Below are 23,126 nucleotides of genomic sequence, written 5' to 3'. Positions count from 1 at the left end.
AGCGCTCTGTGCCTTTAAGGCGGGAGCTGGGGGCCGGGCGTCGGGGCGGGCCCGCCGACTGACGTGCTCCGGGCGGGAGTCGCGTCAGCAGCCCTTCGTGCCTTTAAGGCCCTCGGGAGGAGGGGTCCGGGAAGGGGGCCCAGACGGCTGATTCACGCCAGGCACTCTCCTCCCCTTTAAGGCGCGCGGCAGGGCGGGGTCCGGTGGCGAGCTCAAGGCGCGGTTCGCGTCCGCCGTCAGAAAAGCGGCTTAAAGGCGACGCGTGGCGCGATGGCGGCGGCCCCACGCGCGTGCAGGCGGCGCTGGCGGCCGCGCCCGGTGCTGCTGCTGCTGCTGCTGCTGCTGGCGCTGCCGCCCCCGGGGGGCCCGCCGGGCGCCGCCGCCTACTTCCCGGAGGAGCGCTGGAGCCCCGAGTCGCCGCTGCAGGCGCCCCGGGTCCTCATCGCGCTGGTGGCGCGCAACGCGGCCCACGCGCTGCCCGCCACGCTGGGCGCGCTCGAGCGGCTGCGGCACCCGCGGGAGCGCACGGCGCTGTGGTGAGCGCGGCGCCCGCCTTCCCCGCGCCCGGCCTGCCGCCCCCTGCCCGGCGGCTCCACCCCGCGCGCTGCCTGCTGCCCTGGCCCCGGGCTGGCCGGACCCACGCGTGTGCCCTGCTTGCTTCCCTCTTCGGAGCGGGCCAGACGCGCGGGCCCTCTGCTTGCTGTCCCTCCCTCCCTCCCCGTCTCTGTCCCGCCGCTGTGGGACTGACCGACCGCACTCTGCTTTCTGGCCCCGCGGGTAGGGCAGATCCGGGACCACTGGTGCCCAGCCCAGGACTGGGCCGCTCTGCCTGGGACTAACCCTCAAACCGCCTTCGGAGCACTCACAGCTCCAAAGAAGGGGAGCCCGGAGCCCCCACGCTCCACACTGCACTTCCACTAACAGGAAGTCTTTTCAGCTTCTGCTGCATTGGATCCTGAACCCAGCCTGAGTCAGATCCCCTGCCCTCTAACGAGCGTGGGTGGGTGGGTGCGTGGGTAACGGGACCAGGTGGCCAAGGGTCGGGGAGTGGATCCTTCCCGCAAGGGGAATGGGGCAGAGCCATGTCGGCTGGCAGGTGACTTCCCGCCTCCTGCCTCGGTTTCCTAATCTGGAAAATGGGGGCATTAATATAACTCTGGTTGCCTTCATCTCCGAAGGTTAACCAGTTAATGCACGTGAGGCCCTGTGCCTGGCATCTCTGGCTTGGTGCTCAGTGACCAGAAATGTGGCTATTATTATATTGTCCTTACTAGTCACCGCTGCTGTTGTTGGCAACTTAATAACAACTTATTTGAGGGGATAGCAGCTCTCCTCTTCATGTGGACTCCTAAATGGCCCTCACCCCTCCATCCCAGATTCCCTAGCCTGGATAATGCAAGCACACAGTTGGTGCTTAAGAAATGTTTGTTGAGGGGCGCCTGGGTGGCTCAGTCATTAATCCTTTGCCTTAGGCTCAGGTCATGATCCCCGGGTCCTGGGATCCTGGGATGAGCCCTGCATCGGGCTCCCTGCTTGGCAGGAAGCCTGCTTCTCCCTCTCCCACTCCCCCTGCTTGTGTTCCCTCTCTCTCTGTGTCTCTGTCAAATAAATAAAATCTTTAGAAAAAAGAAAAAGGAAATGTTTGTTGAATTAATGAGGAAGCACAGGCCACTATGAGATGGTGTTGTTCATAAGAGAGAATCGAGGAAGGTGGGATGGGGGTAGATGATATATACATTTTTAAATTAAATCACAATATTTAGTACTTAATGTGGTTATAAGATCCTAGGTGCTCAGTAGTACTAACAGTGTCTAATGTGTTTTTCCCAAAATTAGCTTGTTTAATCCCCTCTGCAGCCCAGTGAAGCAGGTCCCATCCTCATCTCTGTTTCAGATGAGGAAACAGGCGTGGCGGTGGGGGCGGGGGGGGGGGGGAAGCATCTTGCCCAGGGCTATAAGCTGCTGGAAGGCCAGCTTGGGGGTGTGGAGCCCCTGTTGCTTCAGGCTGCCGGGTGCTGCCTCAGTCTCCCGTCTTGCACTGACTGCCTTGCTCTGCTTTGCAGGGTAGCCACAGACCACAACTCAGACAACACATCGGCTGTGCTGCGGGAATGGCTGGTGGCTGTAAAGAGTTTGTACCACTCCGTGGAGTGGCGGCCGGCAGAAGAGCCCAGGTGAGCTTCAGGTTCTGCCCTGACACCGCGCCACCCCCCCCCCACCCCCCCCCCACCCCCCCCCCCCCCCCCCCCCCCGGCAACTGGGCTGTATCCCTAGTCACACACCTCCCAGGACTCCCTGTTGTCCTGTGACAACCCCCGCCCCTCTGGCCCTGACTCTCCAGCCCAACTCTGCAGCCTTAAGGGCTGCCCATGGCTACTCTGACCCGCTCTTAGCTTCAGTGGGCCGCAGTCCTCCAGCTGGACCTTTGCCCCCACAGTTCCCTGCACCTAGAGTTCCCTCACTCCCTTGTCCTCCTGGTGGACGCCTATTGCTTTCTTCCCAGTCTCACTCTATGCCCCAGGGCCAGCCCTGCTGCTTAGCTTCCCATGCACCCCTGGGCAGTGCAGGCCCCTGGTTCCTTTCAGCTTTTCAGGGTTTATTTCTTTAGCTCTCTGCCTACATCCCCTCCTCCAGGAAGCCCTCTCTGACCACTGCCCTCTGGGTTGCCATAGGGCCCCATCCTTAGCACATCACAGCTGTCTCTCCGCAGGTCCTACCCGGATGAGGAGGGCCCCAAACACTGGTCTGACTCGCGCTATGAGCATGTCATGAAGTTGCGCCAGGCAGCCTTGAAATCTGCCCGGGACATGTGGGCCGATTACATCCTGGTGAGTCTCTCAGCCAGCTACTCTGAGATCGTGGGGGAGATCAGTGGGTTGTGGAGACCATCCTTAAGCCCGTTTACAGAGGGAAACAGGCTCTGAGAGGAGGAGTGAGTTGTCAGAGGTGACACAGCTGGTTAGCGGAGGAGCTGGGGTTCAATCCAGGGCCTCTGGGGTTCTTAATCATCAGCTGGTGTCCCCAACCATCCCCTGTGGCTGGACCCTTGGATTGTCTCCTCTTTATTGCCACCTCTGTGCACCCCACAATTCCTCTGGGTGACTGCCGAGAAGCTGGAAGATGGGGTGGAGATCTGGGGGGGCGCTGGAGACGCTGGGCTGCTGAGGCGTGACTTTCACTTCCTTCTCCTGGGCCGGCCATTGCCTCTGGAGGAAGGGACGGTTCAGGCCGGAATACATTCGTGTGAAGGTACCTGCGCGCAGGCCTGTAAGAGCTCCTTCAGCCCAACCCCTTGATTTGGACGTGGCCCCCTCCCCTGGTGTGGGTGGGGCTGGATGGCGCTGGCCGCTGGGCCTGCCTCCCCGTGGAGGCTGAATGCGATGATGCCAGCCTGACAGAGCCTGTGGTTGGTTTCCATCTAGGCGCCAGGCCCTGAGCTGTGGTCTGTACCTTCTTTATTCAGTCAGCCCCTCCCTTGCCCGCCACCTGCCAGAGCCTTAGGACGCAGTGAGGATCAGCACAGGCTGAGCCCTGCCTTCCTAGTGTCCCAGGAAGGGGGGCCGTGACCAGAAACCAAAACTGAGTGAGGAAGTATCTAGAGGCAGCAAGTGCTGTGCTCGTAGAAAGGCAGCTGGTGATGGATCAGTGTCCTGGGGTTGCTGTGACAAAGAACCACACACCGTGGGGGGGGTGGGGGGGTGCTGCAAACAGCGGAAGTGTATTGTCTCCCAGTTCTGGAGGCCAGAAGTCTGAAGTCAAGGTGTCAGCAGGGCCCTGCCCCCTCCGCAGGCTCTAGGGGAGGATCCTTCCTCACTTCTTCCAGCTCCGGGGGCTCCATGTGCTCCTTGGCTTGTGGCCTGTGGCCTATGGCCGTGTCCCTCCATTGTCTGCCTCTGTGGTCCCGTGGGCTTGTCTCTCTGTCTCTCCTCCTCTTATTAGGTCATCAGTCATTGACTTTAGGGCCTGCCCTATTCCAGTCTGACCCCATCTAAACCTACATCCTAGTTACATTGGCAAAGACCCTATTTCCAACTAAGATCACAGTCACAGGGTACCAGAGGTTAGGACTTCAACCTATCTTTTGGGGGCCACCATTCAAGTCACAACAGATGGCATAGTCAGGGTGTAGTGACGAGTGAGCAGGGTTGGGGGTCTCTCTTAGGAGGGGACCCTAGCCATGACCTGAAGGAACAAAGAAGCCAGCCTCGGGGGAAGCTGGGGGACAGTGTCTGAGGCAGAGGGAACGGAGTAAGGTGCAAGCTTGGGGCCGTCAGGGACTGGCAAGGAGGCCAGTGTGGGTGTGATGGAGGTGGTCCTGAAGTGGTGGGTGGGTCAGACCAAGGCAGAGATTTGGCTTTTACTTTGAGGGTAATGGGGAACCACAGAGGGTATATAAGCAGGGAAGAGCTGTGTTCTGATTTATGATTTTCAGAAGCCCTATGGCTGTCATGGGGAGCAGGGCCTGTTGGGGCAGGAGGGGGGACAGCAGGAGGCCTGGAGCAGGACTGTAGAAAAAGGCAAGTAAATTGAGGATGCCTTCTTGGGCCGAGGGACAGGTCCCTGGACGTGGGGGTGACAGGAGGACCCCATATCCCTGGCCTCTCACTGCAGAGAGGAGAAAGAATGGAACAAGCTCTTCCTGGGGGCCCTGTAGGTTGATGCCTTAATCAGACCATTTTACAGATGGGAAAGTAGAGGCTTAGAGAGGGAGGTGACGGGCACCTGGGTGGCTCAGTTGGTTAAGCGACTGCCTTCGGCTCAGGTCATGATCCTGGAGTCCCGGGATTGAGTCCTGCGTCGGGCTCCCTGCTCGGCAGGGAGCCTGCTTCTCCCTCTGACCCTCCCCCCTCTCATGTGCTCTCTGTCTCTCTCATTCTCTCTGTCTCAGATAAATAAATAAAATCTTTAAAAAAAAAAAAGAGAGAGAGAGGGAGGTGACAATGTGCTTTTTGGAGTCTCGGAACCAGTGAGGCGCAGAGGTGGGACTGGAACCTCCTGGAACCATCTAGCACAGGACCACCTTGTCTGCTTCCCTGGGTTTTGCTTTCATGGTTTGAGGCTGGCTGGTTTTCACTTTTTTTTTTTTTTTAATTTTTATTTATTTTATTTATTTGAGACAGAGAGAATGAGAGACACAGAGCATGAGAGGGAGGAGGGTCAGAGGGAGAAGCAGACTCCCTGCCGAGCAGGGAGCCCGATGCGGGACTCGATCCTGGGACTCCAGGATCATGACCTGAGCCGAAGGCAGTCGCTTAACCAATTGAGCCACCCAGGTGCCCTGGTTTTCACTTTTTTCCCTCAGTAAACTTGGGTGGAACTCTACATGTTGGTTCAAAACTCAAAACAGCTTTTGACATACCAGTATCTTTTTGTAACTGGGGACTTTGGAAATCCATATTGGGATGTGAAATCATTTGTCCAGTGTTTTAAAATTGTTATTAAAAGGAATTCTTAAAAAAAAAAAAAAAGACCTCTTTTTACAAGAAAAAAAGCACCTCTTTTTTTCTCTTTTTGCAAACACTATAGGTGTTACTTGTAAGAAAATATACAAGAAAAAATAAGAAACTTAGGGAAGAAAAAACAAGCAAACCCTGTAATCTTACCTCCCGGAGAGACTCACTTTCTGGCTGGTTTCCGTGTTTTCTAATTGAGGTGCAGTTCACATAATGTAAAATTAACTGTTTCAAAGGGAACAACTCAGTGGCATTTTGTACATTCATTATGTTGTACAACCACAGCCTCACTCTAGTTCCAGAACATTTCCATCGCCCCAAAAGGATGCCCCGTCCCCATGAATAGTCACTCCCCGCCCTCCCCACCCCCCAGGCCCTGGCAGCCACTAGTCTGCTTTCTCTGTCATAGATGCGCCTCTTCTAGTCACATAAGTGAATCATACGCTATGTGCCATGTCTTGTCTGGCTTCTCTCACTCAGCACGATGTTCTCAAGGTTCATCCACGTTGTAGCTGTGTGTCCGAGCTCTGTTCCTTTTTAAGGCTGCGTGATGTTCCATTGTGTGGATGGACCACGTTTTGTTTAGCCATTCTTCCACTGATGGACACGTGGGTCATTTCCACCGTTTGGCTCTCGTGGCCACCGCCACTGTGAACATGGGTGTGCAGATGTCTGTTTCTGGTTGTCTCGGTGCATACCTAGGGGTGGAATCGCTGAGTCATACGTAGCTCTGCGTGTAACTCTTCGAGGAACTGCCAGACCGTTCTGGGTGTTTTTATTGTGTGTATATTCGAAGGTCACACATATAAATGTTCGCAGGGGCCAGGAAGGGAACAGCCCCGCGGCTTGTCCCAAGGGACAGCCACCTTCCGTCTCCAGCTGGGGGTTGCCCTGTGGGAATGCCATTCTGGAGTTGCCAGAGAAGGCTGGAATTCTAGTTCTCGCTGTTGTGTGTGGCAAGTGATTTAAAGGTTTTAAAAATCCTGCGTGGGAGGCAGAAAGCGTATCTGTGGATCAGATGCATTTAAAAATCAATCAATCCTAAGAGTTCCTCCTAAGAGTTCTGTAATGCATCGTGGCCTGCGTGTCTTCACATCCCAGTGCACAGGGACACCCTCGCCTGATCCTTTTCTGTGGCGCGATTCCTAGCTGCCTCGACTCGCTCTGCAGTGGGATGGGGCCGGAACTTCTCTAGCTGATTCGCCACTGCTAGACTCCTGGGTTGTTCCCCAGTTTGTGTGACCAACAGCACTGCAGTGAGCCTCCTTGGTGACACGTGGTTTTGGGGGGGACCAGCAGGACCCCCCCCAGCCCCCAATGGTGACCCTGTTCCTGGGTTGGTGGATTTCATTCCACGCTGCACCAAGCAAGTTACCATCTTTTTATCCCAACATGTAAGGCGCTAAAGGAAAACAAAAGGCTTACGTAAAGATCTGATTCGTACACTCTTTATCAGCACGTAATTCACGTTAGACAAAGTGCCTTCCTCCCAGCCACTCCCCGAGGAATTGGCCTCTGCTTCCACCGTCCTACTCATGGACAGGCGCTGCCTGTTTGAAAAGTTCCCAGAAATGGCGCTGTATGGTACACTCACTGTCATGTTCCATGTGCCCCCCCAGAGGCACGTCTGGGCCCCATTTGTGTTGCTTTGTGCTGTGTGGTCTGTCCCTTCTCTTGCTACAGAGGGCATTTCATTGTGTGAGCATTACTTGGCTTGTCACTAGGGGGAGAGCTGGCCGTGGAGGAACTGGAACCGGCTGGCTTCCAGGGCCACATCTGCTACTCCAGGATCCCCAGACTGCCCCCCTCCTCCCCTCCAGGACTCTGGCCGCCGCCCCAGCTGTTCAGAGCTATGGCCAGCCCAGGTCAGTCCCGTAGCCCCTGCTGATGCTCTGTTGGGTATTTTGCAGTTTGTGGATGCAGACAACCTGATCCTCAACCCGAACATGCTAAGTCTCCTCATCGCTGAGAATAAAACAGTGGTGGCTCCCATGCTGGATTCGCGGGCCGCGTACTCCAACTTCTGGTGCGGGATGACTTCCCAGGTCAGGGTGCTGCTGGGGTAGGGTGGGGGCGGGGGATGGTGGGGGCGAGCGAGTGGGGACATGGCTGGAGTCTAACTTATCACACCACTTCATGGTGAGCACTTTACAACACCATGGTGATAATCCTTAAATAGCTCCTTGACGGAGGGTCTGTGATTGTGCCCTCTCCTCCCCACCCCCTTTCCAGTTACTGAGGCAGAAACAGAAATACAGGGAGAGAGGACTTGACTTGCCTAAGCTCACACAGCTAGGAAGCTGTGGTGCCAGGTAGGACTTTAGGCACAGCTTGATCCAGGTGTTCAAACAACATTCCTGTCTTCCTCCATCCTTTGGGTGGGGCTTCATTTTCAGACTCCTGGGGCACAATCCCATCACCATCCAGCCAAAGTCCACTTTGGGCCTTGTCTAGTCTCCTCCTACACCTGAGCCAATTCCTGAAGCCAGGAAAATGCCAGGTTCTGATTGGCCAAAGCCTGGGCCATAAGTCCCACCCTAGGGTTGAGGCTGGGATTGTGGGCAACACCAGGAGGAGTGAAAGAGTAGGTGCTGGAGTGGGGGCCAAGCCAGAGCCAGGACCCCCCTCCTGTCTCCTCCTATCTTTTTAATTGACGTGCAATTCACATAACATAAAACTCACCATCTTAAAGTGAACAGTTAAGTGGTTTCTATTTAAAAAAATATGTCGTAGCCCAAGTTCCCTGAGGTCCTACTTCTGATGTTCAATCCTGTGTAAGTCAGGGAATCACAAATATCCAGTCCCTTTCTCAGCTTTCCCATTTCCTCCTTCAAGTGCTTCCTTTCTGATTTGAAGTGTTGAGCTAGGTCTGCGGGCGCACAGCTGCTTACCTTCCCCCATCTGCCCCTGCCCCACCGCCTAAGGCTTCGGGGGTGGACATGAGGCCTGACCACGCCCAGAGCTCTGCATTCGGGGGGAGCCCACCACAGCCAGAGGCTGGCATCTGGGTCCCGCTCTCCAACTGTTCTGTGCCTCCCCTTGTCCCAGGCCTCCAGCCTTACCTCTAGGGTCCCCCATATAGAGCTGCGCCCTCCTCCCTGCAGGGCTACTACAAGCGCACGCCTGCCTACATCCCCATTCGCAAGCGGGACCGCCGGGGCTGCTTTGCCGTTCCCATGGTGCACTCAACCTTCCTGATCGACCTGCGGAAGGCGGCATCCAGGAACTTGGCGTTCTACCCTCCTCACCCTGACTACACGTGGTCCTTTGACGACATCATCGTTTTTGCCTTCTCCTGCAAGCAAGCAGGTGAGCCCACAGGGAGTTTGCCAGCACGGGGGCATCTGTCTGGCTCTCTGGGACCCAGCGTCGAGCCCACAGAAGGTTCGCAGAACCAGAACTGCAGGGTGCAGGGACGGCTACAGGTGTGGCTGTATCCAGGTGTTCAGGTGATGTCCCCAGGACTCCCTTTCTCCCCAGCCTTGGCTTTGCCGGGTCACTTCACTCCCCATATCTTTAAGACCTCTTTATTGAAGGTTATTTTCATCTTGTTATTCTCCTGTGTTCTCCCAGTTTTCTGTAGCTGAGCATAATTACTCTCTATTTGTACAGTTAGGGAAGAAACATTTTAAAGAGAAAGAGAACACAGCCAGCCACAGTTGACCTCTCATTTTTTTTTTAAACCATGGTTCGGCAAACAATGGCCCATGGGCCAAATCTGGCCCACCGTCTGTTTTTCTATAGCCACAAGCCAAGTATGTCTTTTGGGTTCCTGGACCTAATTCTATCATGAGTGTGTGTCGGGGGAGGGGGGAAACTTCCCCACACCAACAAGCCATTGTCTCTGTAGGACAAGCAGGGTGTCCTCCAATTCCACTCAATTCTGACACTATCTTTCCAGAGATAGTCGTATCAAATCCCACAGGTTGAGGAGGGCTCAGTCCGACAAGACTGCCGCCCACCGCAACTTCAGATGCCGGCCACAAACCCATGTTCTCCTTGTGCTTCTGACCAACTGGCTATAAATCCGAGGCTCCCAAGATGCTCTCCCTGGGTTCCATTAATTTCCTCGAGCAGTGCACGGAATTCAGGAAACCCATCTACTCACTAGATGACTCGGTGTAGTATAAAAGGCTATAACTCAGGAGCAGCCTGTTGAAGAGATGCCTAGGGTGAGGTATGTGGGAAGGGGTGCAGAGCTTCCTTGCCCCCGCCAGGCTCCAGGTATGTTACTCTCCCCACACTCCACATGTTCACCAACCCAGAAGCGTCCTGAACTCCATCCTTTTGGGTTTTTATGGAGGCTTCATTACATAGACACGATTGATTGAATCATTGGCGCTTGGCAATCCAACCTCTAGCTCCTCTCCTCTCCGCAGAGATCAGAGGGGTAGGACTGAAAGTTCCAACCCTCTATTCATGGTTGATTCCGCTGGCAACCAGTGTGTGTGTTGGGGGAGGGAGGTTCCTCTTTAAATGCTTTCCAAAAGTCACTTATTAATGTAAGAGACACCTTTAAGCTCCCAACATCTAGGAAATTCCAAGGGTTTTGGGAACTGAGCCTGGAACTGTGGACGAAGACCAAATATATATGAGAAGTCTATATTTGGTCATCTGAATGGAAAAAAAAAATGAAGAATAACATTTTGTGACATCTGAAGATTGTATACAATTTGAATCTCAGTGCCTATAAATAAAGTTTCATCGGCTCGCAGCCACGCCTATTCATTTAAGTTTCATTTCTGGCTGCTTCTGCCTTCTAGCTGCAACTGAGTCATTGAGACAGAACTGTCTGGCCCACAAGCGTAAATATTGACCATCTGGCCCTTTACAGAAAAGTTAACCAGTTCAGGTGAAAATCATTTTTCCCTGGGTTTTTTTACTTAAAAAAAAAAAAAAAAAAAAGATACGCCCAAAAGCTTAAACCACCCCGAAAAGGGCAAATGCAGATGGGGGTGCCGTTCCTGCCCTCCGGTTCAGCCGCATCTCCTGTTCCTGCCTCAGGGTGGCTTCTTGTACGGTTGTGGGGGTGGCCCTGTGGCGGAACCGCGGAACCCCTGGGGGGATCGAGGCAGTGGCCATGGAGGCGCTCTTGTTAACAGCTCTGGAGTTTTTCCGGGCCTCCCTGCCAGCGCGAACCCCTGTTCTGGCTCCCGGTCCCAGCTGGAGAGCTGAGGAGTCGCTGCCGGGTGCCGGGAGCAGGGGGTACCTGTTGAGGTTCCAAGCCCGCCCTGGGCGGTGCGGCTGGGCTGGGGGGGAGGGGCGCTGCTGCCTCTACCGTATTCACGTTGGGTTGTTGTTCCCTCGGCCGCAGAGGTCCAGATGTATGTCTGCAACAAGGAGGCGTACGGCTTCCTGCCTGTGCCACTGCGAGCGCATAGCTCCCTGCAGGATGAGGCCGAGAGCTTCATGCACGTGCAGCTGGAGGTCATGGGTGAGTCCGCCCGCGCCAAACGGGGAGGGCCGAGTCACCTCCCTTTCTCTGCCACCTCAAGTCGGGCGCCTGAACACTGATGGAGCGTGTGTCTGTCGCTTTGCTGGGAGCGGGAGACCCAGCATGAACAAGGTGGATGGTTGTCCCCGCTCTTGCAAGCACGGCATCCTGAGAGCAGTCAGGATGGGCTTCTGGGAAGAGGTGGCATGAGGATGCAGGGTGGGTAGGAGTTAACCAGGAAGAGGATTACAGCTGGAGGGAGCAACAGGGGCAAAGGCCAGGAGGCTGGAGGGAACGTGAGCTCAGAGAACAGCCAAGGTTGACGGGGCAGAAATAAAGGTGGCGAGCTGGGCAGAGCTGGCAGGCGGGACTGGGGCAGGGGCCTTGGACACCAAGCCGAGGAATGGGCCTTTTCCCCAAGGGCAGTTGGGAGCCATAGAGGGTATGGGAGCAGAGGGGCAGCAGGTTTTCGCTGAGGGACCTTTATGTGCACGGCAGTGCCTGGGACACCACCATTTCGGGCTGTGTCCTCATCCATGCCCCTGCCAAACCCCAGACCCACCATTATTTAATATTTATCTTAAGCAGACATTTTTTTTTTCACTTGAATACATTTTTTTTTTTTTTAGATTTTATTTATTTGAGAGAGAGAGAATGAGACAGAGAGAGCACATGAGAGGGGGGAGGGTCAGAGGGAGAAGCAGACTTCCTGCCGAGCAGGGAGCCCGATGCGGGACTCGATCCAGGGACTCCAGGATCACGACCTGAGCCGAAGGCAGTCGCTTAACCAACTGAGCAACCCAGGCGCCCAATCTTGAATACATTTATTTAAAAAAGGAAACTAGGTATTTTTACCATAGTTGCAAGTTCATGTCTTTCTAATATATATACAGATAAATCCATAAACTAGTAAACTAGCCATCCTTCTAGTGGGCCCCTGACATGGGACAAGCACATGGGGCTGAGCTGGCTCCTGCCCCAGCTGGGGAGCTCCAGGGCCACCACACAGTGATACATGTCTACTTCTGTGAGGGCCTGGCCGTGTGCTGGCCACACACATCCCCCAGAAGGCCCCCTGGGGCAGCATGGCTGAGCCCCCCACTGCACAGACAGGGAGGAGCCCTGCTCTGGGGCTCCTTTCCCACTCTTAAGCCTCTCTCCAGGAAGTTCTGTCTATGGCTCCCCCTGGTGGCTGAAGATGGAACCACATCCTGCCCTCTTTGTTTTGGGGGATTTGGGTTATTTTGAGGTGACACCTGGAGGCTGCAAGGTCACCAGGGTGAAGACCCCTGCAGTACCTGAGTGTCACACACAGTTCCCCAGGCCTGGTCCAGTAGCCCCACGGCCGCAATCACAGAGGTGGGTCTCTGCTCAGTACCAGCTCCAACTGGTGATTGGCCCCTGAGAAATGTCTCCCAGGCTGCCATAGTTTTCCTACTTGATTTTATTATTTTTTTAAATTTTATTTTTATTAATAAGTTTTATTTTTATTATTTTTTATTTTTTGAGAGAGCGAGAGAAAGCACGTACGAGAGCAGGGGCGGTGCAGAGGGAGAGGGAGGGAGAGAGACTTAAGCAGACTCCACGCCCAGCAGAGCCCGATGCGGGGCCCTTGTGAGAACATGACCTGAGCTGAAGAGTCAGACACTCAACCGACTGAGCCACCCAGGCTCAGTTAGAAACTATTAGAAACTGAAGTCACCAGAGGGGTGAATATATTCCTGTGTCTCGAGGACCAGAGCAAAGCATACAGAACAAACAGAAGGAGGGTCTGGAGGTTTCAAATATTTGTGTAAATCCTTCCTTCTGGTCTGGGCAGAGACTGCATTTTCTCTCCATCCATATGTGGGTACCTGGACCCGGGCTGTGCATATGATTTTTCATGCGTTCGAAAGTCTGACGATGAAATTTCAGACTTGCAGAAAGGCTCAGTGAGATCCCTGTGGGTGGGGAATCCTGTAACCTGCTTCCTTCCCTGCCCCCTGCTCGTGGACAATGGAGCATGTTTCCCCATCGGCCCCGTAACCCTTGCTTAGTATAAATCCTGTTTTTTGAGTGTTAACGCACACTGTGGTAATGGGTGGTGTGCGTGTGGTGTGATGATTGCTTTTATATCCTGTCATCGGCCACAGGCCAGGCCCTGGCCTTCCCCTGGCCCTCCCGCCACCCCAATTTCATCGGCTGATGGGTTGTGGCGGTTCCGTGCTTCTGTAAGTGGAATCACCCAGCGTGCCTCTCTCAAGCGCCATGTCTTCTGCCCAGCGTCTCACGGGTACTGGCGTGACCGCCGTGTGCAGCTGCAGCTCGTTCCCTGTCTTGTTGTGTCATGTTAACCATAGATTTATCCAGTCTTGGCTGCATCACACGTTACTTTACCAGCCTTCTCATGAGGGACACGGAGGGTGTTTCCCATCTTCCCCAGGGTTGCTGTGGATTTCCCATGCACGCGTGTGAGGGAGATCCAGACATGCTCAGTGGGCGTGAAGTTAGGAAATACCCACAAGATTGCTCTACTTCTTAAACCAGTTGCAAAGTCTGCGGGTCCCCAAGACCACGCTCAGGTTTGATAATTCACTAGCAGGACACAGGACTCACTGGAAGCTGTTACGCTCACAGTTAGGGTTTATGACAAGCGAAAGGACACAGGTTACAGTCGGCAAAGGGAAGGGGTGTCTGGGGTGGAGACACCCAGGGTGTTCCGTGCATGGAACTTCTGGGTGTCCCCTGTCTGTGGAGTCTTGTGGACAGCTTTCACTTTTCCTGGCACCAGCGTGTGACAACATGCATGGTGTACTACCGTCCAGGGATGCTCCCTGGGCCTCGGTGTCCAGGGTTTTTACTGGGGCTCACTCACACGGACCCGGCTGACTGCCACACGGGTGATCTCCATCTCTAGCCCCTGCAGGGGGCGAGCTGATTCCACGTGGCCTAAGACCCCTACCCTAAATCACACCCTTGGCATAGACCACCCAGCGTGGCCCAAGATCCCAGACAAACAAAGATAGTCTTGTCAGGCAGAATATTCAGAGGGCTTCCACCTCTCAGGAGCTGGGCACAAAGGCCAGGCCTCTCTTTGGCGAAATTTGATTATTCACCCCCATGACGGGTCTGGAGGTGTTAGGTTTTTATAATCACTGTGATGTGACTTTCTGGAAAGGCTTCACTGCTTTGCTCCTGGATGCCTGATGTTCTTCATTTTCCCAGAACTGACGACAAAGAGTGAGGAGATCCTCCCTCCCCACAGGCAGGCCTTGTTGCCCTCCGTAGCTGCAAGTGGAGGGGCAAAAGCTCAGGAGAGGGGAAAAGGCATCTGGAGTTTGAACCTGGGTGCTCAGATCCCAACATCTTGCCCTTGGTCTCCAGCTCCCCAAAGAGGGCAGGGGGGAGGGGCTAGCCAGAGCTGTGAAGAGCCCTGGACGGGAAGAAACCCCAGGGATGCAGTGTCCCTGGGGGACCAGGTTGGCTTTGGGCTGTGCCCTGGCCTGTCCCAGACAGAGGGGCCCGTGTCTGTCCCTCAGACTCAGACAGGGCCTGTATTCTTGATGGGGCAGATGCCGCAGTCACCATCAGGCTGGGCTCCTCTGGGCCAGCCTCCCCAGCCTCCTATCCGCCCGTGGATCTGATCCTTCTGAAGGAAGCCACCAGGGTGTGCCAGGCCAGGCCCCCGGGGACATGGTCTGAGCACTGTTCATAGCAGCGAGAAGGGCAGTGATCATGGCCACTCTGAAATTCTTGCCATACCTTGGCTTGTAGACACGCCACTCCAGTCACACAGTCCCCTTTCCCTGGTGTGTCTCTGTGGTCTCCCCTCTGTGTGCGTGGCTGGATCCAAATTGCCCATTTTGATAAGGACCCCAGTCACTATTTTAACTTGATTGTCTTTGTAAAGACCTTATTTCCAAATAAGGTCACATTCTGCAGTACTGGAGGTTAAGATGCCAACATATTGGGGAGGACACGATTCAACCCATAATATGTGTCATTTCATGGCATCTTCTCCTGAAACCTCTGGGTGGAGGAGGTTTTTAAAATTGGAGTCCCGGGGCACCTGGGTGGCTCAGTCGGTTGAGTATCTGACTCTTGGTTTCAGTTCAGGTCACGATCTCAGGGTCCTGAGATTGAGCCCCGTGTCGGGATCCACGCTCAGCAGGGAGTCTGCTTGAGATTCTCTCTCCCTCTGTCCCTCCCCTCCCCAACTCATGCACACTTTCTCTCTCTCAAACAAGTAAATAAATCTTTAAAAAATAAAAAATAAGATTGGAGCCCCATTTTATAGATGAGGAAAGCCAAGGCCCCGATAGGTCAAGGTCATACAGCTTGCCATCATTTCTTTGTTCATTCTATGAGTAATTATTGAGTGCCTGCTGTGTACCAAGCATTGGGCATTGGGGACTCAGTGGGCAGACCTGGTGTCTGTCCTGCGGGGCTTGTGGCCTACAGACAGAAAGCCGGGGAGGTGGGCCCACAGGATTGGGGTTTGATGATGGAAAGCCAGATGCTGTGGGAGCCAGGAGGAGGTCCCCTGCTCCAGCTCAAGAGGGCATCTTAGTTGAGAACTCAGGGGAAGGAGGGGAGGAGGGAAAGGTGTTTCAGGCAGAGGCCCAGCACGTGCAAAGGTCCTGAGGTAGGAAGGGGTGCATTTGGGGCAGTGCCAACAGCCAGAGTGAGGGGGTGCTGGGGGAAAGAGACTAGCACCAACATTGTGAATGGTGCCAGGCTAAGGAGCTCAGGGTGTCGGGGGTCCCAGAGGGGCTGGGGGAGGGAAGGGACATTGTTAAGAGGCTAGAGCCCCTCCCTCAGTGACCCCGCTGACAAACCCCCCCTTCTGTCTGCCTCACAGTGAAGCACCCGCCGGCGGAGCCCTCCAGGTTCATCTCAGTGCCCCCCAAGACGCCAGACAAGATGGGCTTCGACGAGGTGAGCCAGGCCTCCCCTGGCGGGCTGGGGTGGGGGGCGGGGGCTGGCCCGGAGGGTGCGACCAGAGCTCTGGGCCGCAGGTCTTCATGATCAACCTGAAGCGGCGGCAGGACCGGCGGGAGCGCATGCTGCGGGCCCTGCAGGCTCAGGAGATTGAGAGCCGGCTGGTGGAGGCCGTGGACGGCAAGTGCGTCCGGAGTCCCGCCGCGGGGGGAGGAGCCAGTGGGCACCGGGCTGTAGACCACTCCCTGGCAGGCCCGGCCCAGTGGGTCTTCCTCTGACCCCCCCTCTCCCCGCCCCCAGAGCCATGAACACCAGCCAGGTGGAGGCACTGGGCATCCAGATGCTGCCTGGCTACCGGGACCCCTACCACGGGCGGCCCCTCACCAAGGGTGAGCTGGGCTGCTTCCTCAGCCACTATAACATCTGGAAGGAGGTAGGTCTGGCAGGGGAGGGGAGGGCAGGGCCGTCCTCAAGCTTCTGGCAGCTCAGGGAGGGACTCGCTGGCGCCCCCTGCAGGCTTCTGAAACTTGGGCAGGACACAGGGCCTCTGTTTCGAGATGACTTCACCTGCATGTCACCTGCAGCCTGGCTGGGGCAGCTGCTGTCCTTCCATTGTGCAGATGGGGAAGCAGACTAGGGAGGGAGGGATGAGCCCGGCTCCCACAGAAGGTGGGGTCTCAGGCCCAGGACCCCCAAGGGAGGCCTCTTCCCACCCCACTGTCTTTGGAGCCTGGACTCTGTGCTCAGCATTGACAAGGAGAAGTGATGGCCGCAGGGACAGTAAGCAACGCTAACCCCGCGCCAGCGGCTCGTCAGCCAAGCTCAGAGGCCGAGAGTCAAACCTGGAGCCACCGGGCATGGGGCCAGATGGGGCGTTTGAGGTGACGGTGCTCTTTCCCTGAGTGAGACTCGTCATGGATGGCGTGGGGCAGAGGCTGTGGTATCTGGGTGGCCCGACCCCGGTTCAAGCCCAGCCCTGCCTCTTAGAGGGATGAGCTCTGTGAGCAAGGAGGGTGCTTTGTTCTTGCAGATGACAGTCACCCTCCTCAGTCTTGAGGATTCTCAAGTGCATTCGGCGAGCACCCATGCACCTGCTGTGCATCTGGCCTGGTGTTGGGAATGTGACAGCCAGCAAGACAGATGTGGGCCCCTGCAGGGGGCTCACAGCCCAGGGATGTGGGGTGACTGATGGCAAACCACAATAAACTAAGTGCAGCGCACCCACAGGAGGGCCATGAATTGTCCTCGGCTGACAGCTTTGGCCAGTGGTTGGGGAGGGCCTAGTAGGTGACATTTGACCTGAGGCCTGAAGGCTGGGGGCCTGCCTGCCACTGCACTGGGGGGTGCTCTGCATCGGCACAGGCACAGACCTTGGGGTAGGAAGTAGAAGCCAGGCCAAGGCCAAGGTCAGGGCACATGTCACCAAGTGTGTGAGGAGCTGATGGCCAAGAGGTCCATCCAGACGATGGTGAGGAAGGCTTGTGTTTGCTTCTCTCCTGCTGCCCCAGGGCCTTGAAGCAGAGCTGACCTCAGGGTCAGCTCTGCCCTTGGTCTCTGTCTGATGTGGGCAGGGCATCCTCCCTCAGGTTGTGGACCGTGGGCTGCGGAAGTCGCTTGTCTTCGAGGACGACCTGCGCTTTGAGATCTTCTTTAAGAGACGCCTGCTGAACCTCATGCGGGACGTGGAGCAGGAGAGTCTGGACTGGGACCTCATGTGGGTGTGGGGCAGGGCTGGCCATGGGGTCTGGGCCCTGGGTGGCACTGGGGTGGGGCCGGGGCTCGGGGGCTCAGTTTGGAGTGGGGTGGAGCTGCAGTCTGGGGCTCAGAAGTGTGACGCAGAGCCTGGAGGTCTGAGGGTCTTTGCAGGTTAATAGGCTGGGCCAACTCTTGGGGGTGTGGCAGAAGAGGACTCGGGTGTAGCCTGTGTGAGGGGCCTCATGGTCCCTGGATCCGAGAGCAGTCAGGGTTTGGCCTAAAGCCTGTAGGGTAGGGCCTATGGGCCTAAGGCCTGGGAGGTAGGGCCTGTGGGGTAGGGCCAAAGGCCTGTGAGGATGACCTGGAAATCTAGGGACCTGGCCTGTGGGGAGGGGGCTCTGTCAGGGCTTGGAGACTTGGTGAGTCCTGTAGGAGATGGGGTATGCCTAAGATTTGACTTGGAAGCCTGTGCGCATGGCTGAAGATCTTGGGGTGTGGGCTGGGGTAGGTGTGGCCAGGGCTTGGGGGTGTGCCCAGGAGCTGGGGGCGTGGCTGAATGTGGGGGCATACCCAGGGAGCCTGGGTCTTAGACCAGCACTAGGTAGGATGTGGCCAGCATATTTCTGGAACAGTCCTTTGGAATCTCCTCTAAGTGAGTTGGTTTGCCCTCCCCCCGCCCCTTCTCTCTCCTGCGCACAGGGCCCTGATGCAGGTTCTAGGCCCCAGACTCTGGGCCATGCTAGTAATAGGTGTAGAAGCCATATCCCTTCATCCCCAGCTACTCACCACATTCCTGCACCTTGCCCAGCTGCCCCACAACCTTCTGAACTTAGAGCAGCTTCCCTTCTAGCCCCACTCCTTCCTGTGGTTCAGCCTCAGAGAGTGTCCAGGACGTCTTCCCCTTTCCAGTTCCAAATCCTCCCATGGCTCCCTAGTACCCTTGGAAAAAACTCATCTCCTCCCTGCACGTCCCAGACGCCTGTGGTCCTCCCTGGTCCTGCAGCTACACCAGCCTCCTGGTTGCTCCCGGGAACACACCCAGCCCGCTCCCACCCCAGGGCCTGACGGAGGCTCACTGGATCTCAGACTTGCACAGTTAGCATTCTCCTGCGGGCGGAAGAGGGTGACAGGACCCTGACTCTGCCCCCGCAGCTACGTGGGCCGGAAGCGGATGCAGGTGGAGCACCCGGAGAAGGCCGTGCCGCGCGTGAGGAACCTGGTGGAGGCTGATTACTCCTACTGGACGCTGGCCTACGTGATCTCCCTGCAGGGCGCCCGCAAGCTGCTGGCCGCCCAGCCGCTCTCCAAGATGCTGCCCGTCGACGAGTTCCTGCCCGTCATGTTTGACAAGCACCCAGTGTGAGACGCTCGCTGCGGGCACACGGGCCGGGGTCTTGCCGTGCGTCTGTCCTGGCTCGGTGGGCGTGGGGCTGGCGGACCCCCGGGTCGCCTCTTTTCCTCTGCCTACTCCTACCTCCATGCCTGCCCCCCCCCGCCCACTTCTGTCTCAGTCTGTCCCCTCCCACCTCCCCCTCCATCTTTCCCCGACTCCCAATCCACGCCGGTCCCCCCTCTCCCCACCCGCCCCCCAGGTCCGAGTACAAGGCCCACTTCTCGCCCCGCAACCTGCGCGCCTTCTCGGTGGAGCCCCTGCTCGTCTACCCCACGCACTACACGGGGGACGACGGGTACGTGAGCGACACGGAGACCTCAGTCGTGTGGAACAACGAGCACGTGAAGACCGACTGGGACCGCGCCAAGTCCCAGAAGATGCGGGAGCAGCAGGCCCTGAGCCGCGAGGCCGAGAACTCGGACGTCCTGCAGTCGCCACTGGACAGCGCGGCGCGCGACGAGCTCTGAGCGCCGACGGCCAAACGCCGAAGCCGGCCTCGCGGGCCCGGCACCCCCTAGCCCCCCGCGGACCCCGGCAGGCGGCGGAGGCCTCTCTCCCCGCGAGGGGCGTGCAGCCGGCTCGGCAAGCACGTGCACGCAGGCAGCTTTAATGCAGGGCCTACTGTATGCCGGGAGCGGGCCTTGGCGCCGGGGGATCAGGGGAACCAGACCTCGTTCGTGTCTTCGGGTGCCGAACACTTGAAGTCCTCACCGGGTACCGGGCTCCCGTGTTCGGCGGCGGGTGAGGCATAATTATCCCCTCAGCCGGTGACTGATTAAGCCGTCAAGCTTGTTTTGATTCCCCCCCCCCCGCCCCCCCCCCCCCCAAGAATCAGCACTAGTGATACACAGTCATTGTTTTAATTCATTGAAGTATTTATTGAATGCCTACTGTATGTTGGGCACCAGCCATTCTGGGCTCTGAGAATATTGGGGTAAACGAGACACTTTTCATTCATTTCTCTGAACACCTGTCAAGCACCCACTATGTGCCTGGTACTTGTGACCCAAAGACAAGTCCTTATTAACTCAGCATTTATTGAGTGCCTGCTGTGTGCTGGGAACTGAGCTTGGTGCTGGGGGTGAAGATGAACCAGGTGCTTTTCACTCTTGGATTGGCTTCTTCCCGACTCATCTAGAGAGCACCTACTGTGGGCCAGGCATTAGTGATACCAAACGGTGTGGCAGTTGCTGGGTCAGCATCGGATCACCCACGTGTGTGCGGGGCCACATGCCAAGGGCTGGGCCACCGAGATGAACAAGATGAGTCTTCTTTCTTCATGCAGCAGGCGTTTATCGAGCACCTACTGCGTACCAGACCTCATGGACTCCCAGTGGGACTGGAGAATGGTTGGCTGAGAGTTTGATCCCCACCTGTCCCTCAGTCACCCAAGTTGTGCGCAGACAAAGTCCCCCCACCACCCAGGAGGGAGGGTGGCTCTCCCCTCAGCAGGGGCAGCTGCAGGTCCCAGCGACCACATGGCCACATGCAGGCTCCCCTGGACCCGGCCCCCCTGGCGGGGGCAAGGAATAAAGACAGGGGCTGGGTCTCCTGTGCTCACCTGTGCTCCCGTGTTGACCTGTCACCCCGTTTGCTTGACCTCCCTGGCCTGCATCTCAGGCGTGGGCTCTGCCCGCTCCATGGGGTTCCTACATTCAAGGCTTTGGTGGGACTGTGTGTTTGAGGCCCTGCGTGGGCTCGGCTGCACCAGGGTACTGCCCGTGGCCCGGGCAGGTGCTCCCCGGCATGGGCTGGAGGACTCACTGTGCCTTCAGCCTAGAATGAATGTCAGAGCCAGCCAGCGGTGCTTTGCTCTCTTAGGGATACCTGCTCACTGGGTCAGGTCCTGGATAACTTGCTTATTTTTTTATTAAACGTTCCTGGTTGGTTTTCACATCAGTCTGTGTTCTTTTCTTGGTCCACTGCTCTACTCACCACCAACACACACAGTACCCCCCCCCGCCCCCCACTGCTGGCCAAGATGTGGGAGGAGACCAGGCGCTAGAGGGAAGCCCAATGGTGGAGGGATGAGGGGGGAGGGTGTAGTGAGAGCCCCTTCTCTTGGCCTAACCCCATAAAACTTCCCTGAAATAGCTCAGGGACGGCTGGGGCCTACCGCAGTGTATCCTGTGGGGTCAACTGCAGGATCATCTCCGATGACAGAATGAGGAGAGACGCTGTCATGTTTTGGGGTCTCCAGAAAACAGACTCCAAGATGAGGATTTGAGTTGTCCCAGAAGTGACCCCAGGAAGCCCCGATGAGGGGTGGGCACGTGAGACGAGGAGGGGAGGAACCCTGCAGGAGGCGTCAATGTGCAACTGAGTCTGGGCCTCTGGGGACCTCAGGAGACAGCACAGAGCGTGTGCCTCAGAGTGGTCCCACCCCAGGTGATGGGGGCGGGGCATTTAGCCACACCCAGCTCTTCGTCAAATACTGAAAGGTTCTCAAGATTCCTAAGCCCTTGGACTGCGTAGGTACGCACCCAAGGCTTCTATAAAATAACACAGACGGTGTGTATCCTTGTGGAAGAATTAGAACATACAGCTAAGCAAATTGAAAAAGCCCAATTAAATCCTATATCCTCAGAGACGACAACAATTAACATTTTGGTGAAAAACCTTCCAGTCTCACCCATGCGCATGGTGCAAATATACACACACGTTTTCAAAGAGAGGATCATGTTCCATAAATGGATTCGACCTTCCCCCCACATCCTCCACCTGACTCAAATTTTTATTCCATAAACATGGGATCAAATTACACCTGGTTTTTCAGCAATTTTCTTTTTTAAATTTTTTTTTTTAAGATTTTATTTATTTATTTGAAAGAGAAGGAGAGAGAGAGCACACAAGCAGAGGCAGAGAGAGAGGGAGAAGCAGACTCCCCACCGAGCAGGGAGCCTGATGCGGGACTCGATCCCAGGACCCTGGGATCATGACCTGAGCCGAAGGCAGACGCTTAACGACTGAGCCACCCAGGCGCCCTCTTTTTTAAATTTAACAACATATTGTGGGCGTTCTAATCAGGGCAGACGTCTATGAGTTCTTTTTGGGTTGTCACATACAATGTTCAGCGATGGTGATGGACCACCATTCACGCGGCTGTTCTGACCCCGGACTGTCACCGCCCGACTGCGAGCCGTGTTACACGACACATCCTTCCTGCAATTGGGTGAGTCAATGCAGGTGAAAATGCTGGATTCACGTGTGTGCACGGCTCATTTCATGCGGCTACTGTATTTACCCTTCTTGCTTAATCCTGACTATTCATCGTGTGTTTACGGAGGTGGATGATGCAAGTTTATTAATCTCTCATAGAACATCAGAGTCATTTCTCATGTGTTCCAGTTATGTGGGATGTTTCTAAATCTTATCAACCCAGTGGATCTCAGCTGGGGTGTTTTTGTTCCTTGGGGACATTGGGTGATGTCTGGAGACATTTCTGGTTGTGGTGACTCAGGGTGGTGCTATTGGCATCTGGGAGGGGGGCAGGGATGCCACTGCACATCCTCTAGTGTACAGGGCAGCCCTGTGACAAAGACTGATTTGGCCCCAGAAGTCCACAGGGCTCTGGTTGAGAATCCTGCACCAATCCCATTCAGCCTCTTGGGGACATGAGTCTCTAGAAGGGTCTTCTTTGTGGCATGAAGTGAAGCATCCTTCGCTATGAAATCTCTCTGGTTAAAACAGGTTCTGCCTCCAAACTGAAGAGGTTAGAAGCTTAAAAGTGGTGACTGGGAATCCCAATTTTATTCTGATAAAATCTCCAGAAGAGTCATATTTCCATGTTCCTGCTGATATATATATCACAAGTTATATTCAAAAGTCTGAAATCAGTTTCACTTGGGTATAGTCAAGATGTCAGCAGGGTTGGATTCCTTCTGGAGGATCTAGGGGAGATTCCATGTCCTTGTTTTTTCCAGCTTCTGGAGATTGCTGGCATGCCTTGACTCACAGCTACTTCCTGTATCTCCCCAATCCCTTGCTTCTGTCATCCTGTCTCCTACTTCTTCATCACGTCTCCTACTTCTTCCATCCCACCTACAAGGACCCTTGTGATTACACTTAGGACCCACTTGGATAATCCAGGACAAGCTTCCCATCATCTTAAGATCCTTAATTACATCTACAATGTTTCTTTTGCCATTTCCGTGCATCCTTGCGCAGGGGCCATGCTAAGCTTCTCTGTATCGTTCCAATTTAGGTATATGTGCTGCCAAAGCCAGAGCTC

At 55.7% G+C, this 23,126-nt stretch overlaps 1 protein-coding gene and 1 non-coding gene across 4 annotated transcripts; one reads left to right on the top strand and one right to left on the bottom strand.

Annotated features, from left to right (window-relative positions):
* The first annotated feature begins 141 nt into the window (after positions 1–141).
* COLGALT1 (collagen beta(1-O)galactosyltransferase 1) lies at positions 142–20,789 on the top strand. Of its 3 annotated transcripts, none has more exons than XM_064597996.1 (12): positions 144–536; positions 2,064–2,174; positions 2,711–2,828; positions 7,364–7,498; positions 8,558–8,762; positions 10,768–10,887; positions 15,728–15,804; positions 15,885–15,991; positions 16,108–16,240; positions 17,379–17,521; positions 18,655–18,861; positions 19,095–20,789. In XM_064597996.1, the coding sequence occupies exons 1-12, from the start codon at positions 271–273 to the stop codon at positions 19,360–19,362; spliced, it is 1,890 nt and encodes a 629-aa protein (XP_064454066.1). In that variant the 5' UTR covers positions 144–270; the 3' UTR covers positions 19,363–20,789. The 3 variants fall into 3 exon arrangements, with proteins under 3 accessions (XP_064454074.1, XP_064454066.1, XP_045718695.1); XM_045862739.3 differs by having other exon boundaries at positions 146–536; positions 17,394–17,521; XM_064598004.1 differs by lacking the exon at positions 10,768–10,887 and having other exon boundaries at positions 142–536.
* A 2,228-nt stretch (positions 20,790–23,017) lies between these two features.
* On the bottom strand, positions 23,018–23,126 carry LOC123834988 (U6 spliceosomal RNA). Its single transcript, XR_006788562.1, has one exon. It is a non-coding gene; the product is annotated as a U6 spliceosomal RNA (small nuclear RNA).

Source organism: Mirounga angustirostris, unplaced genomic scaffold (genome assembly GCF_029215605.1).
Source record: "Mirounga angustirostris isolate CCGP_5_RB_7025 unplaced genomic scaffold, mMirAng1.0.hap1 SCAF_1, whole genome shotgun sequence".
In the NCBI taxonomy this organism is placed as follows: domain Eukaryota; kingdom Metazoa; phylum Chordata; class Mammalia; order Carnivora; family Phocidae; genus Mirounga; species Mirounga angustirostris.
The sequence above is the reverse complement of the archived record's forward strand: the minus strand, read 5'-3'. Positions and strand labels throughout refer to the sequence as shown.